This window comes from Vitis riparia, chromosome 12 (assembly GCF_004353265.1).
Source record: "Vitis riparia cultivar Riparia Gloire de Montpellier isolate 1030 chromosome 12, EGFV_Vit.rip_1.0, whole genome shotgun sequence".
NCBI classification, from domain to species: Eukaryota; Viridiplantae; Streptophyta; class Magnoliopsida; order Vitales; family Vitaceae; genus Vitis; species Vitis riparia.
In genome coordinates, this window is record NC_048442.1 from 18,404,868 (window position 1) to 18,419,961 (window position 15,094).

The window sequence follows — 15,094 nt, forward strand, 5'->3', positions numbered from 1 at the left end:
CCACAAACACTTGAATGGTTTCTAGGAAGGTACTTTCTCCAAGATAGATATGAAGCAACCAACAACCTACCAGAGACTGCCACGTGTGTTGAGTAGAACACGTGTCGGTCAACCCGAAGGAACACAGAAAGAAAAGAGAGAGAATGACGAGGGGTGGACCACCGACACGTGCCGATTTCCACCGACTTCCACAGACAGCCGTTGGGTTGTTGACTTTGTATTTTATGTTTTTCAATTTTCAGCTTTGAAACCATCCACCGAAAGTGAAAGCCCAACGTGGATCTCACAATTTCTTATACTACTATTGCACGCAAATTCATCCTCAAACTAAAACCTTACTAACCATTTTCATAAATAGTTTTTTTTTCCTTAAACATAAATACAAAAAATTCATTAAAAATATTCCAAAATTTCAAACAAATTATTTTAAAAAAATATTAAATAATTGATTTTCTAGAACCAATTTAAAAAATATCCACGGGTTAAAGTCAGCTTGTCTCATAAACTCTTTCTAGTGTATAGTATAAGATAAGGATAAGTTGTTTACTCGTTTATTTAGGTAGTGTAAGAGGCCTAAGGCATCCATATATGTGTCTACCTAGGATTAAATAATCCATCAGTGTGGTTCGTAGTCAACAGTGGTCTCAAAACGTGTAAGCCCCACTCTGAGGATCCTTTGTCACATGCCCATATGCATTTGCAGAAAAGAATTCCATCTTGAGTTTTCATCTTGGGTTTTGAATAGAAGTGAGTAGAACATTATAGTAAGGGCAGGAATGGGAATGGGATGGAGGGCTGAGGGCTCCTTTTTTTTAATTTGAAGTAAATAGAGGGATTAAATGTTGAGAAGATGGTGCATGAGACAAATACTGGAATCAAAGCGTATCAAAATCTTACAATGAGACAAGGGTTTGTTGAGGGTTCTTTGAATGAACCCAACTCCAGTCTTCTCTGACTTCCTTGACATCTGGCTTACATTAAATTGTGGTTCCAAATGGGGTTTAGTCTAGTATTTGTTGGAGACTAATATTACAAAATCAAATCCTGGTGGGATCCCAAAAGTTCAATTTTGGCCATGCTCTTTTACTCTTCCTACCCTACCTACCTAGCCTTCAAGACAAATGCTGGCAGATCATGCCAACAAAACTGGCTTTTCAAACTGTCAATCTCTTTGACTAGCTCTTCCCACACGGCGTTCTACATTGCCAGGCATGGGGGTCACAATGAAATTTTGGGCATTGGCCCGTCTGTTTTAATCAAAGCTAAGGCTCATTAAACCTTCTTAAAGTGGAGCAGTGTCTTTGCCGATGGGTATGTTTGATATATGAAAATACGAATAAAAATATAAAAAAAATTGAAAGGAAGGACGTATAATAGGGTAGATGAGCCCAATACCACATGGGATTTGTTCTAACCTTTTAAAAATTAATAAGGACAACAAGATATTTAGGTCATTTATGAAAAAGTCAAGTAGCCAACCACAACATGCCACCTCACTGTACGGACAGAAAACAGTTAAATCTGTTTTTTTATTCGGACAGGTCCTGCCTTTCAAGTGCCCAGAAAGGGATTTTAGAGTGTTTTAAAGAGGGAAAGTGATGAAGATGGGGATTTTTTTAGAGAGAGAAAAAAGGGCATGATTGGTGGGAGAAACAGAGGTTGGAGTGGAAGCAACGAAAATGAAAAAAAATAAAATTTTAAAAAGCGTGTGGGGCCAAACACAGCCCAACCAGCCAACCAGGACTTCTCCACACTTCCTCTAACCAAAGAGCGAAAAAAAATCTTAACCTAAAATCTTTTTCTGTTCTCCTATAAACCCCCACTCCCCTCTCTTCACCTCTCACAAGTCACAACTCTCCCCTGTTTTCCCCTGCTTTTCTCTGTTTTCTTTTTCACATTTTTACGCTCATTTCATTTAAAAACCCCGTCGACACCGCCTTAAACCCTTTTGGATTCATCAGAATCTCTTCATAGCCGCTCGCTCTCTCTCAAACCTTCTATATATTTTATATTTGGAAATTTGGGATGGGTGACTTGAGAATTCGGGCTCTTTTTGCATCTTACTCTGTTTTTGTTTGGATATCTAGTGAATTCCAGAACAGAGATTAGAAATTCATCTTGTTTTTGGATTTTTTTAGCCTAATTAGGATCTGGGTTTTGATTCTTTCCCTTTCTTCTCAATTGATTTTTCAGCAAATTTTTGTTTGATTTGGTTTCTTTTTTTTTTTCCAAAGCTCATCCCTCCCCTGTTTATAGAATCATCAGTTTGAGAGAGCGGGCGGCTAAGATATCTTGGTTGAATCCATGGATGCAGCTAAGGAAGGTGGAAAATCCAAGAAGAGTGTGGGAGAAACTAGGGATATGGTAGGTAGGGAGAGAAGCAAGGCCGGTGATTTTGATTTAAGCTTAGAGAGGCGACAATGGAAGCCAGTTTTTGGTGAAGCTTCCATGTCAAATAGGCCTCTGAAGAAGATTCGAAGCCCAGAAAGAAGAGACTCATCTCTGTCTTCTTCTTCTTCTTCTTTAGCTTACCAACCTCCTTCTCCTTCACTGCCTTCTACAGTTTCAGCTAGTTCTGCTGCATGTCTCAATCTTCCTCCTCCATCTTCAAGAATTGTCTTCCCTTTTGCTTTTGATGGTTCACAACAAATGGAGATCCCTCAACAATTCAGAACAGCCCCTTTGGCTATGTTCCCGCCACCACCGATGCAGCAGACATCACAAAATCAGCAACAAATGATCTCTTTTGCTCCTCAACACCACCACAGCATGGCAAGTTATCCAGCCTTTCTTGCTGGAGACTCGGGTTTGCAACAGCAGCAGCTTCTGCAGTATTGGAGTGATGCACTAAATCTTAGTCCTAGAGGGAGGATGATGATGATGAACAGGTTGAGTCAAGATGGACGGAACTTTTTTAGGCCTCAGGCACCGCCAATATCAACAACAAAGCTTTACAGAGGAGTAAGGCAGCGACACTGGGGGAAATGGGTGGCTGAAATTCGCCTCCCTCGCAACAGGACTCGCCTTTGGCTTGGTACTTTTGACACCGCCGAGGATGCTGCATTAGCATATGATCGCGAGGCCTTCAAGTTGAGAGGTGAGAATGCACGGCTTAATTTCCCTGACCTTTTCCTCAATAAAGACAAAGCAGGGTCCAATGCTCCCAGTTCATCATCCTCTTCTCCTCCAACTCCCCATGAAAATTCGCTTTGGGGCAGGTCTCAGAACCAGCCTCAACAAGCTCCAGAAGGTTTAAATTTGCAGGATTCTGAGGTGGGGATGCTTCCACCACCGGCTCCATCTCCAGGATATGATTCCAATAATGAATTGGGATTGGGATTGGGTTCCAGCGAGGCTGCAGCAAGAAATGAAGTTCAGAAGAGCTCGAATGCAGGGGAGAGTGTATCAGAGTCACCACCAGAGTTGGTTTGGGGGGAAATGGCAGAGGCTTGGTTCAACGCAATTCCAGCTGGTTGGGGTCCAGGCAGTGCTGTTTGGGATGATTTGGACACCTCCAATAATCTTCTTCTGCAATCAAATCTTCATTTTGGCAATGCCCATCAGCAGCAGCAGCAGGCATTCAATGATCCTGATTCTGGGAGGCAGCAAGATAACTTGGACTCTGCTTCATCATCTTCTTCTTCTTGTCCCATGAGACCCTTCTTTTGGAGGGATCAAGATCAAGATTGAAACTTCACCCACATTCAAATGGACTTTTTCCAGATTCAGATATGCAAGCTGAAAAGTACAGTAGTCTTCGTGTCCTCCTCCTCCTCCTCCTCCTCCTCTCTCTCTCTCTCTCTCTCTCTCTCTCTCTCTAGGTTGTAGAAAACTTTTTGAGTAAATCTCCTCAGATCATTTCACTGGTTGCAGATTTTTCAGAAACCGGCCTGAGAGTTCCATCTTTTTTCAGTTTTCTTTATCTTTCTTTAGGAAAATTCAATTCTCAGCCCTCACTTTTTCCTTCTCACTGGTTGCAGATTTTTCAAAAGACCAACTGAGACCTCTTTGGAGTTTCATTACTTTTGAATCTTCAAACCCCCTTTGGCTTTTGCATCATTTCTACTTTCAGTAAGTTCCACTCATGATTCTTCCTACATCCTCCCTCCACTCCCATCTGCTGCACAAAGGCTGCATATTTTTCAGGCCTTTCAGCAGTGGCACCTCAATTCATGCTCTAAGGGCTATGCCCTTTAGTTTCTAGAGGTAGTAAATCAGGCATGTATGTAGGTAATGTTATTGCCTTTTTTAGTTGGTTCTTGGCTGTTGATGTTGTCATGGAGATGTAGTTGTAGTTGTAGTTGTAGGTCATCTAGTTAGGGACCAGAACAGAGGGGAGACAGTTTTGTGATCTCCTTCTCCATAGGTCAGGTCCATCCATCACGAGCCCTGTTTTTTATCTGCGAGGATGGAAGCACTCTCTAGTTCTGTACATTTTCAAGTCTGTTGTGATCATACCACTGTAATGTCATGTCTTTTTTTTTATCAACAAGAGTATGTTGCAACTTTTTCTTCATTTCAATTCCTAATTTCTTAAGAGGTTATTTGTTTTACCTATTTAAAATGTGCTGAGTATCTGAAATGCTAAACTTTTCATTTGATTAAATGATCCAGATACATGAATGTAGAGAACTGACCAGTAAAAGGGTGTTAAACAGTACTGTAACTCCATGTGCTGGACTTCTGAATTTCAAAGTTTCTTGGGCATTATCTCGTTACTGTCTGCCAAAGCCATCAGGGCACTACACCATCATGCTTGCAACCCACTTTGCAATATGAAACGAAATCTTTGGGTGTGATGCCAGAAATTTGAAACACTGGAGCTTTTGACTTCCTGGCCAAGACTAGTTGCTCCACATTTCTCCAATACAATCCTGCACCATAAGTTTTATGCTTAGTCCCTTTTCATTAGTGCCAACACAGAACAATTTATGCACAGACTAATCCAATACGCATAGGTTTGAATCATTAAATACAAACATTCAATTTATACAAAACAAAAATAACATAGTTAACATCATATTGATAGGTCCGATGCTTTATCCCTCGAGGTCATATTTCCAAATCCTCATCCACAAAACATTGTTCACATTGTCCATTTCAATAATACCGCAAGGCACCGGAATCCTAAATGGAATGACAAGCACCATGGCTGCTTTATGTGTACATTTCCATGAACGTATGTGTAGTTTAGCACTCTAGTTAGAGGAATCTTCCAATTGGGAATACCATATACCATTTTTTTTCCTTCTTAGAAAGATTTCTTGTTTTGGAATCTACATCAGTTGGGGAATTGTTTATCATATCAGCAAGATATTAATTGAGGAATAGTTTACTGATAAAGAGGTAAACAAGCATACACTTAATGGACAAGCCCTCTCCACATTTTCTATTGTATTTAATCCTTTGGAATAGGTGAATGCCTGGATGAGGATGAAGAGAGGTGGGTCCATTCACCGGCCCATGAGATCATCTTTTGTATTCTTATTGGCGACGGCATAATACCAATGAAATCTGCCATAAGAAAATGATGCTGTGGATATGGTTAACAATTAAAAAAATACCTGGGGTGGTGGAGAGGTAGCTATGGATTGAGAAGTCACTCATCTTTTAAAGTTTAAGCTAAGCCCAATACTGATGTCATGATGTGGCTGCTTTCATTTTCTACTGCTTAAGACTGATGATGCTGTTTGTAAATAAATGAAGGTGTTACCTAGTTGAAGATGGAAGAATGGATTTAATACTCCTTAACAAGTGAAGACAATTTTGGATTTGGTGAGGATGCATGAATAGAATCCAAGAGAAATTTGGTTTAAAATAAGTGGGTCTTTTTTTAATTAAAATATTCAACTGCTTTTCCATAAACTTGGGGAAGAAATGAGATTATTTGGTGGTTTTTTTTTGTTGTTTATAGCAATTTAAAAACAAAAATATCAACTGCAGCCTCCATGATAGCACTACTTTATGTTTTTCCTCTCCTTTTTTTAAAAAAGTAGTTATCAATCACTTATGTTAGATTTTAAAACATGGATTACTAATCTAGGATTTGCCTAACCTCAAGAACAAAAATCATTGTCTACCAAAATCAAGTATACTGGGGAAAAAAAACTCACCATTGGATGGATCCTAATGCACACAAATACAGAAAATAAAAATTAATGAGACAATGTTATCATGCAATCTTTCACCTTTTCAACTTGTAACTCTTTGTTTTTCTCATAGTCATCTTACCTTATACAGTTCTAAAACCCCTAAAACCCTCAAAAAATAGGAATAATCTCATTCATATAATTTCAAAATCCTCAGCATGATGTCCTTTAATCTATGAAGTTATTCTTATACATTATGCTACAATTCACTTAACTTTTACCTCATCTCTTTCTCATTACCCTTTCGGTTTAAAATATTATGCTACCTTCCATCATCATCATTATGTAGCTTTTTCCCTTCCTGTCAAACAGTGACATTGTTAGAATCTTTCTTCATTCTTAAACCTTTCTAACAACTTTATAAACCCACCTTTTTACACCAGTTGCCATAAAAAATTTTATTGTTATCACCTAATTCCTTCTTTAATTTAATCCCCATTTTCTTTAAGATTCCATCAAATGACACCTCTTATGAATTCCAGTAGTGGACAATAACAATTCCACCTTTTCTACTTTGTGCTTCAAGTGGTGTAGAATTAAAATGTAATAATTCTATGTGAAGGGAGCATCTAAAAGCAGTCTCAAAGCGAAATCAGGCTAGGAGCTCAACCAAATGAATCACAGTTAGATAGATCTTACCAAACTTGGAGCAGGCTGCATACAGATCCAACTGATCTGAGGTAGAGCAGCCCATGACTTGGGTCCAGCTTGGCCCTTCCCACCCTTGATATTTCTCTGGCATCCTTGTTTGTGTGTTCAGGCCCAGCCCATATCTGTACATGGAAAGCTCTGGATGACATAATATTAAAATTGGACATATCAAAGAGAATCTGAAACTCACATGTTGATTGGATAAGAGAAGTTGACATGGCACATCAGTCGGCAGCCCATAAGTTTTCTTATCCTTCCTTGCATCCGAGAAGAGAAACCAATTCATTCAATATTCCTTCAAAAGCTCCTCATTAGAGCAGTACAAAAGCTCCAACTAGGACAGACAATTAAGTGTCATGGCTCTCCAAGCAGCCTCATTACTTCCCTCGGCTGTCTCCATCCACAAAGAGGTCTCTTAGCAACTTCTGGGTTTTCTTCCTCAGCAATTTCTTCTTCTGAGTTTTCCTTATTTGAGTTTTCTAATTTAAATGGAGTGTTATGTTGACAGGGCAAGTCCAATGCTTCTCTAAAGGAGACGGGTTTCTTTGGAGTTTCAGTATCAGACCATCTTAAGGCTGAATTAAGCCTTGGTTTGTCAAAGAACAAGGTGACATGCTGAGACAGAATTTATCAATTTTCAGTTTCATTTCTCCCTTTCAGTATTCTGAAGCTCCATGTTGTAAGGGCTATTGAGTTCCCATTGCATCTCCACGTAGTGACTGATTTTGTTCCTTAAAAAAACCTGATACAAAAAGGAGCCAAAACAATAACAATTATTATGGAATTTTCAGGGAAGACAAAGGCCTTGGATACAAATTACAATAACATTCTTAGGAAAAGCTTACTTCAGGATTAACTCATAACTTTGAGTAATTTGATGCAAAAAGGGGAAATATTATGCGATACAAGTCTGAGCTGCCATCATAAATTCCTAAAATCAGCTTGTCTAATGAGGTAGCCAACAAAATGTTAGCCTTTGAAACAGGAAAAGATTATTTGTGTACATTACCATTTTAGAAATTGCTCTGTCATCTTTTTTTGTAAGACATGACCACAGTATAACAGGGAACAATTTTCTGGGAGCTACCAGTGTTTTACAAGAATGGGAATGTATAGTTTAAAAACCAGTATTTATAGTTTAATGGGGCGTTGGATCATCCTATGGAAATTCAAGCCACTTTACTGTTTTTACTGTTGCATCTATGGCAGTAATGCACATCTTCTATTAGAGTAGCTTCACTACAAACAGACATGTGGACAACAATAACATGTTGAATTAAAAATTGAAGATGATAATATTTTTCAAATTCTATGTAAAGGATTGGAGAATGAATCTATTTCCATGGGAGCTCCAAACAATTATTTGTAAATAAGAACCAAGATGAATTACATTTCACAGAATCCTGAAGATAATGCCTCACATGCAATTTAAAATGCAATGATTCTGAAATGCTATAAAATATAGAAGAAAGTACAGTTCCATGTGATGTTCATATTCACCCATAGCCTACAAATTTATTTGGGTGATAATCCCAACTTTTTTTATCTTGTTCATTGGAACAAACTAGTTTCTTTTTTTTTTTTTTTTTTCTTTTTTTTGTCCTTTTTTCCTTTTTGTCCCTTGGCATTCCCATCTTATCAATGAGCTTCATTGCAGGAACTCAAAAGAAGGAAACTACCTGTTGGAGTTATTAGAGCCCAAACAGCTACAACTCCAGCAATCAGCCAGGCCTCACCAGAAGGGAAGAAAACTTTGAGAAAGGGCAATGTAATTATCACAGGAGCTTCCTCTGGGTTGGGTTTAGCCACAGCCAAGGCTCTAGCTGAAACAGAGAAATGGCACATTATTATGGCATGCAGGAATTTCCTAAAGGCTGATAGGGCTGCTAAATCAGCAGGCATTGCTAAGGAAAACTACACTGTTATGCATCTTGATCTTGCCTCTCTTGAAAGTGTCCGACAATTTGCAGACAATTTTCGACGTTCGGGTAGGCCACTTGATGTCCTGGTTTGTAATGCTGCTGTCTACTTGCCCACTGCTAAGGAGCCAACATTCACTGCTGAAGGGTTTGAACTTAGTGTTGGAACTAACCATCTTGGACACTTCCTTCTCTCAAGATTGCTGCTTGGTGACCTGAAGCAATCAGATTACCCATCAAAGCGGCTCATCATTGTTGGCTCCATTACAGGTACTAGTTCAACTTCAGAACCTGCCAAGGATGTGAAATTTTTAATGTTTCACAATACAACCACAGTGAAAAAATTGAAACTTAAAACAGTTTCGAGAATTAATCAGGGAAAATATCAAGAGATGATGGAGACTATCTTAGGAATAACAAAAAGAAGATTAAATAAAAATATGAAGGAGATAGAGAAGAGAAGAGGAAGAAAAGAGACTAACTAGACATTTATGGAGAATGTAAACATAAATTATAATAGAGTTCAACTATGACAGTTATGCACAAGCATACTAGATTACCTAGTATAGCAGATTCTAAAACAAACAAAAGCCTTTCCTTTTTTTTTTCCCTATTGCAATTTATTATATGATGATATTTCAATTAATCAAATTTAAGTTATGTTTGTCAAGAAAAAAGGGTTTATTTTCCACTGCCATGAGAAATTCATGAACTACAAAATTATAAATTATGAATTGAGATTATCAGCCACATGCCCATAATGAAAGGTGGTGTGTGTAGATCCAAACCTCTAACAAAACCAGAAAGCCAGAGAGAGTTGATACATTAAGCAAGACACATGATCTAAATCTGCCGCTGATGTTTCAGGAAACACAAACACCTTGGCTGGAAATGTGCCCCCAAAGGCTAACCTGGGGGATCTAAGGGGACTTGCTGGAGGATTGAACGGGTTAAACGGCTCACCCATGATAGATGGTGGTGAGTTTGATGGTGCCAAGGCCTACAAAGACAGCAAAGTTTGCAACATGCTCACCATGCAAGAGTTCCACAGACGCTACCATGAGGAGACAGGGATAACCTTTGCTTCCCTCTACCCTGGTTGCATTGCTACAACAGGCTTGTTCAGGGAGCACATTCCCTTGTTCAGGCTTCTCTTCCCACCTTTTCAGAAGTATATTACCAAAGGATATGTTTCAGAAGAGGAAGCTGGGAAAAGACTTGCACAGGTGAATTAAAATCATCCCAAAGACTCCACTGATACACCCGTTTGCAATCCACCAACTAAACCATGTTTCTGATTCAGGTTGTTACCGATCCAAGCCTGACAAAGTCAGGTGTTTACTGGAGCTGGAACAAGAACTCCGCCTCATTTCAAAACCAGCTGTCACAAGAAGCCAGTGATGGAGAGAAGGCACGTAAGGTATGGGAAATCAGTGAGAAGCTTGTTGGATTGGCTTAATGGAGGATCCTGAGACAGCTGTTGCTCATTGATGAATCTCTCTCATTGGGACACCATGTCACACTCTAGCATAGAGAAAAAGAGAATTATGGGGACCAGGAGAACTTTAACATGAGATCCTTACTTCAAGATGTGGTTTGAACCTGGAACAATAATCCTCCATTCAATTTTCACTAGGGTATGTTTTCTTAGATACAACTTAAGATGGTTCTCATATCAGGAAATAGAGATCTGCTTGCAAAAGTAACTGCATCTTTAATTGAAATAATTTTCTTTTGACCCCCTTTGTTCTGGGAGGCAGACTATGCAATAAAAAGTAACATAACCCCAACAAACTTCACAAAGTACAAAGAAAAAGGTAAAAACATGAAAATGCAACATAGAATTGTTGGGCAGATGTTTCAAACATTAGCTTTTCAAAACAAAGCTTGATAAGAGAATAAAAAGATCTTTTCAAAACAAAGCAGAATGACAGAAAATGCGCCAGCAATGACACCAAAAATAGTAGAGCAGCAGCTGCAACAGCGTTAGGCTCGATCCAGTTACAAAATCCAAAGAAGAGGACATAAAGAATGGATGCCATCACCATTTCCTCTTCATAAACACGCACAAATAACACCTAAATTTTCAATCAGATCTTTATCTTGCAACCTTGCTATGCACATCTTTACCATTTAAAACTTAAAACCCAAACTAATTGGAGCAAAAAGATTTATAGACAATATTCCCATGCAAACGTGTAGTATGAAGTAGGAAGAATATGACAGTGGTTGAGATGTAAGGTAAAAAAAAAAAAAAATGAAGCATGAAAACAAGGTTACAACGGCAAACAAACATGCATAAGCATGTAGGGTGAGTGATCTCCCTGAGAAAAAACAGAGGGATAACAAGAGGAGTTACAACATGGAATTCTAAAAATCAACATAAAAATACTTCTACCGCATTGTTTACGTTAGAAATGGAAGATATGAGGAAGATAAAATAGGCCAGTGAAGAAGACTTGCAAGAGTACAGATCTTTCTATGTTCCAATACAAATCTTGACTACTAAATCAAAGTGACAAAAGTTTCCTGAACTAATTAGTCTTTACTGCTCTCAGCAACACTCTCTTCCTTGCCAAGTGCAACCACTGCTTTCTTCAAGATGGCTTCAGTTGGGAGGTGGGAGTTCTCCACAGCCTTTGAAATGACTTGCCATTTCTCACCATGCTTAGGTTCTGCAGCTACACATCTCCTCAGTACATCCTTCTGATTTTCCTCACTTCCATGCTGAACTTCAAATTTGTAGTATAATGCCCAGAAGTCCCCAATATCTGGGGCAAGAGTTACAGCCCTGTTCAGCCAGGTCCTAGCTTTGTCCACCTTCCTGTCATGCCAGAATAACTTGGCCACAGCAGCAATGACATGGGGATCATGATCACATTTCTTGAGTGCATCCAGACTCTTAGTTTTCCGCTGGGGACGAGGAACCATCTCAATTGATGCTGCCCACAGAATACCACTAGTGGGGCACTCCTGCAGTGCTTTGGCCATCAAAATGTCCGCTTCCTTCTTGTTGCCATGTCGTGATTCAGCTCGCACTGCAGCAAGCCAGAGTTCAGGGTTCTGAGGATTCTTTTTTCTAGCCATGGTAAGAACTGCTCGAGCCTTACTCAGGCCATTCATCTTCTCTTCAAGGTGAGACAGTGAAAGCCAAAGGGGAATACAACTGGGGCAGTGCTTTAGACCTGAATCATAGGCTTCCTTGGCCTTTTCAAAGTTACCAAACCGCTCCTCTAGCTGTCCAAGCATCAGCCACAATTTGAAGAATGAAGGGAAGAGTTTCAGCCCCTCGCCAAGCAACCTCCTCTCTTCCCCAGTGTTCCCTAGTTCTCTCTCAACAATAGCTGATTTCATCCACACTCTTTCAGTGCCTCCTCTTTCACGGGCTTTAGCAAGAAGCATTCTCGCCCTCTCGGGCTCATGATTCTCAAATTCAAGCTTGAATGCTGCAAGCCAAATTTCTTCAGAGTTGGGAATAGCAGCATAAGCTTCTTGAAGAATTGCTCGAGCAGCAGGCACATCACCAGCAAGCCACTTCTCCTTGGCACCCATCAGCCACAGAACTTCAGCCTGTGGTCTGTAAGTTACTGCTTTACGAAGAAGGGCATCAAGAGACTCACGAGTGCCGTGGCTCTTTTCAAGCTGTGCAGCTTTTAGCCATATGCTCTTCTTTGTTAAAAACACAGTAAGAGCATGAGCATAAATAGCTCTTGCTGTCTCAATGGAGCCCCTTTTCTTGCACTCCTCCGCATCAGCAACCCAGGTTCTCTTCCGATCCTCTTCTTCCACCCCAATGCCAATTGTGTTATGGACTATAGCCTGGCAAGTTGCAACAGACCCCGCCCGTTCAGCAGCCTCAGCCTCTTTCATCCAAGCCTCTCTATCAATTGCCAACCCTTCTCTTTGCAAAGCCCTAATACCCCTTTCGATTATCTTCCCAACCATAGCAGTATTTCCATTGGCTTCTTCCAACTTTGCAGCCGTTATCCAAATAGCTGGCTCCTTCGAGAGCTTCTCCCTTGCCTTATTAAGAACCTTCTTTGCATTATCATAAGTTTCCAGCCTTGCAAGAGCAAGCCACAATTCTACATGCAAAGGACAACATTCCACAGCCCTCTGAAGCAAAAGCCTTGCATCCTCCTCATTAGCAAGCTCCACAACTGCTTTCCACAGCCTCACAGAGTCGGGTATATGTTCAAGCCCTTTCCTCAAGACCCTGCTTTTATTCACATCATCGTGCTCAAGCTTTGCAGCTTGCATCCACAACTTGACCGAATTGGATATAGCCTTCACTCCCTTAGCTATAACAGCCTTGGCTTCATCAGGACTTGCAAGCCTACATGCCTCCAACCACACATCCTCATTCTTGGGACACTCCTCACATCCTTTGTGTATTAACTGTCTCGCAGCCTGTATCTTACCAGCAACCTCTTCCAGTCTTGCTGCAGCAATCCACCCAGGTGGGTGTTTTGGATTCGTCTGTGTGACTGACTTAAGCAATAATCTAGCCTTCTTAATATCTGAAATCTCTGCATCACTTGTAATCTTCATACTCTTAAGATCAGTCAAGTATCCTTTTGGGTCCACAACCGTCAACCCTGACACGGAATCTGAAAGCCTATCCAACTTCAGTGACAAAACTGTTCCTCTCCCCTCTCCCACTGCTGTCAAATCTGTTACTGGGGTTTGTGCCCATGGTGTTTCAGTCCCACCTGCTGCCCTACTCCTAGGATCCAATGCTGTAACATGCTCCTGCTCTTGCCGGGCCTTCTCAAGAAGCGTATCAGGCACAGGCACAAAACTTTCAAACCTCCTCTTCTTATTCCTCAGGGAATAATCCCCAATTTCTGGAATACTATCCCATTCTTGTGCAGATAGTGTACACAACTTCCTCTTCAAATCCGCAAACTGCTCAGTAATTTTCGGGTTAGATGCTCTATACTTCTCAATCTCCTGCTTCAACCTTGCCTCCCTCCTATCCTTCCTCCTCGAATCCATCCTCTTATCGATGGCCTCCCAAACAGCATCAGCCTCCTTATCATCCTCATCATATTCAGCCGATGCAAACAACCCGACATCATTCCCTTCAAATTCATCAAACTTCTGATTTTCATCATACCCCTTTTCATCCCCTTCATCTTCCTCCTCCTCCTCGGCACCTCCCTTTCCCCTGCCGCGGCCGATACCTCCAGGCGCAGCGGCCCCACCAATTGTTGTGGCAGATCGGTCCGGAAGGTCTGGGGCCGCTCGAGCCGGTCCAATATCGGACCGAGTGGTGAACCCTGTGGCACCACGACCGAGACCGGCAACATAATTCGGCGGCGGTTTGGTGTTCAAGAATTCGAGCCTAGGCTTCGGGACAACCGGGGCTTGCATGCCTCCGAAGAGAGGCAAGTGTAGGGTTAGGGCCGAGTCAGATCGGACACCAAGCTCGGCGATCAACGCCGACTCATCTCCGATCAATCGACGGGGGTTTAGGAATATCCGTTGTAGTGATAGAGGTATCCCCAACTCGCGCTCGATTTGGTGTTTTAGGGTTTCAAAAGTGGTGGTATTGGGGTTTAGATTAAGGATTAGGGTTTTGTTGTCAAATGATTTGACGAAAACCATTGATTAGGGTTTATGAGAAGACAGAGCAAAAGATACAGATATTAAAATTAGGGTTTCAACGTACCTGAACGGAAGAGCTGAGACCATCGGGTCACCTCCAAAACCAGTAGTTCGAGAAGAAGGGAGAGTGTTTGGAAGATAAAACGGGGCACAAAGTCGGTGATGTGGCTTCGCTCAATCTGACACGTGTCAAAATATTACAGGTGGTGCAGCCATAGTAATTCGAATTAAAATGAAATTTCAAATTTACCCATGAATAAATGGAAAGTGAATTTCCAAAAAACAAATTACAGAATTTTCCCTTAACCCAATCAATGCCATAGTTTTTTTCTTCTAATAGCATAAGAGAATCTAAATGAAAGGAAATTTCTCCTATTTATTTAATAGTGATATTATTTTTTGAAAATGATGCTCATTTAAATTTTATATTTTTAAAATATTATTTTTTATCTTTCAAAAAGTAATATATATTTAAAATTAGACTTATATAATTAAAATAAAATTTTAATTTGTAAAGCCCATAGGATTACTCACGTCCATATAAAATTGAATATAAAAATAAAGTTAATGGATATTATTTAATATACATATTAATGTTAATTTGATATTATTTAATAATTTATTAGTGTAAGCTTTCAATAGATAACATAATCCTGATCAGATTCGGGTTTTTTTATCTTTTTTTTTCTTTTTAGGAGTTATATTTAGAATTTTTTTATTTTTTTAAAATAAAAAAAAATAAATAATAACTTTAATTTTCTTTTT

At 40.0% G+C, this 15,094-nt stretch overlaps 3 protein-coding genes and 1 long non-coding RNA gene across 4 annotated transcripts; 2 read left to right on the forward strand and 2 right to left on the reverse strand.

Annotated features, from left to right (window-relative positions):
• Positions 1-1,836: 1,836 nt before the first annotated feature.
• On the forward strand, positions 1,837-4,516 carry LOC117926702 (ethylene-responsive transcription factor ERF054-like). The gene is made up of 2 exons (XM_034845941.1): positions 1,837-3,745; positions 3,981-4,516. The coding sequence occupies exon 1, from the start codon at positions 2,305-2,307 to the stop codon at positions 3,688-3,690; it is 1,386 nt and encodes a 461-aa protein (XP_034701832.1). The 5' UTR covers positions 1,837-2,304; the 3' UTR covers positions 3,691-3,745; positions 3,981-4,516.
• A 57-nt stretch (positions 4,517-4,573) lies between these two features.
• Positions 4,574-9,711, reverse strand: LOC117926704. The gene is made up of 4 exons (XR_004653212.1): positions 9,508-9,711; positions 6,991-9,010; positions 6,789-6,922; positions 4,574-4,874 (listed from the first exon to the last, which is right to left on the reverse strand). It is a non-coding gene; the product is annotated as an uncharacterized LOC117926704 (long non-coding RNA).
• Positions 7,077-10,457, forward strand: LOC117926703 (protochlorophyllide reductase, chloroplastic). The gene is made up of 5 exons (XM_034845943.1): positions 7,077-7,210; positions 7,309-7,407; positions 8,458-8,989; positions 9,587-9,945; positions 10,023-10,457. The coding sequence occupies exons 1-5, from the start codon at positions 7,157-7,159 to the stop codon at positions 10,176-10,178; spliced, it is 1,200 nt and encodes a 399-aa protein (XP_034701834.1). The 5' UTR covers positions 7,077-7,156; the 3' UTR covers positions 10,179-10,457.
• A 445-nt stretch (positions 10,458-10,902) lies between these two features.
• Positions 10,903-14,444, reverse strand: LOC117926701 (protein STABILIZED1). Its single transcript, XM_034845940.1, has one exon. The coding sequence runs from the start codon at positions 14,327-14,329 to the stop codon at positions 11,258-11,260; it is 3,072 nt and encodes a 1,023-aa protein (XP_034701831.1). The 5' UTR covers positions 14,330-14,444; the 3' UTR covers positions 10,903-11,257.
• Between the last annotated feature and the right edge of the window lie 650 nt (positions 14,445-15,094).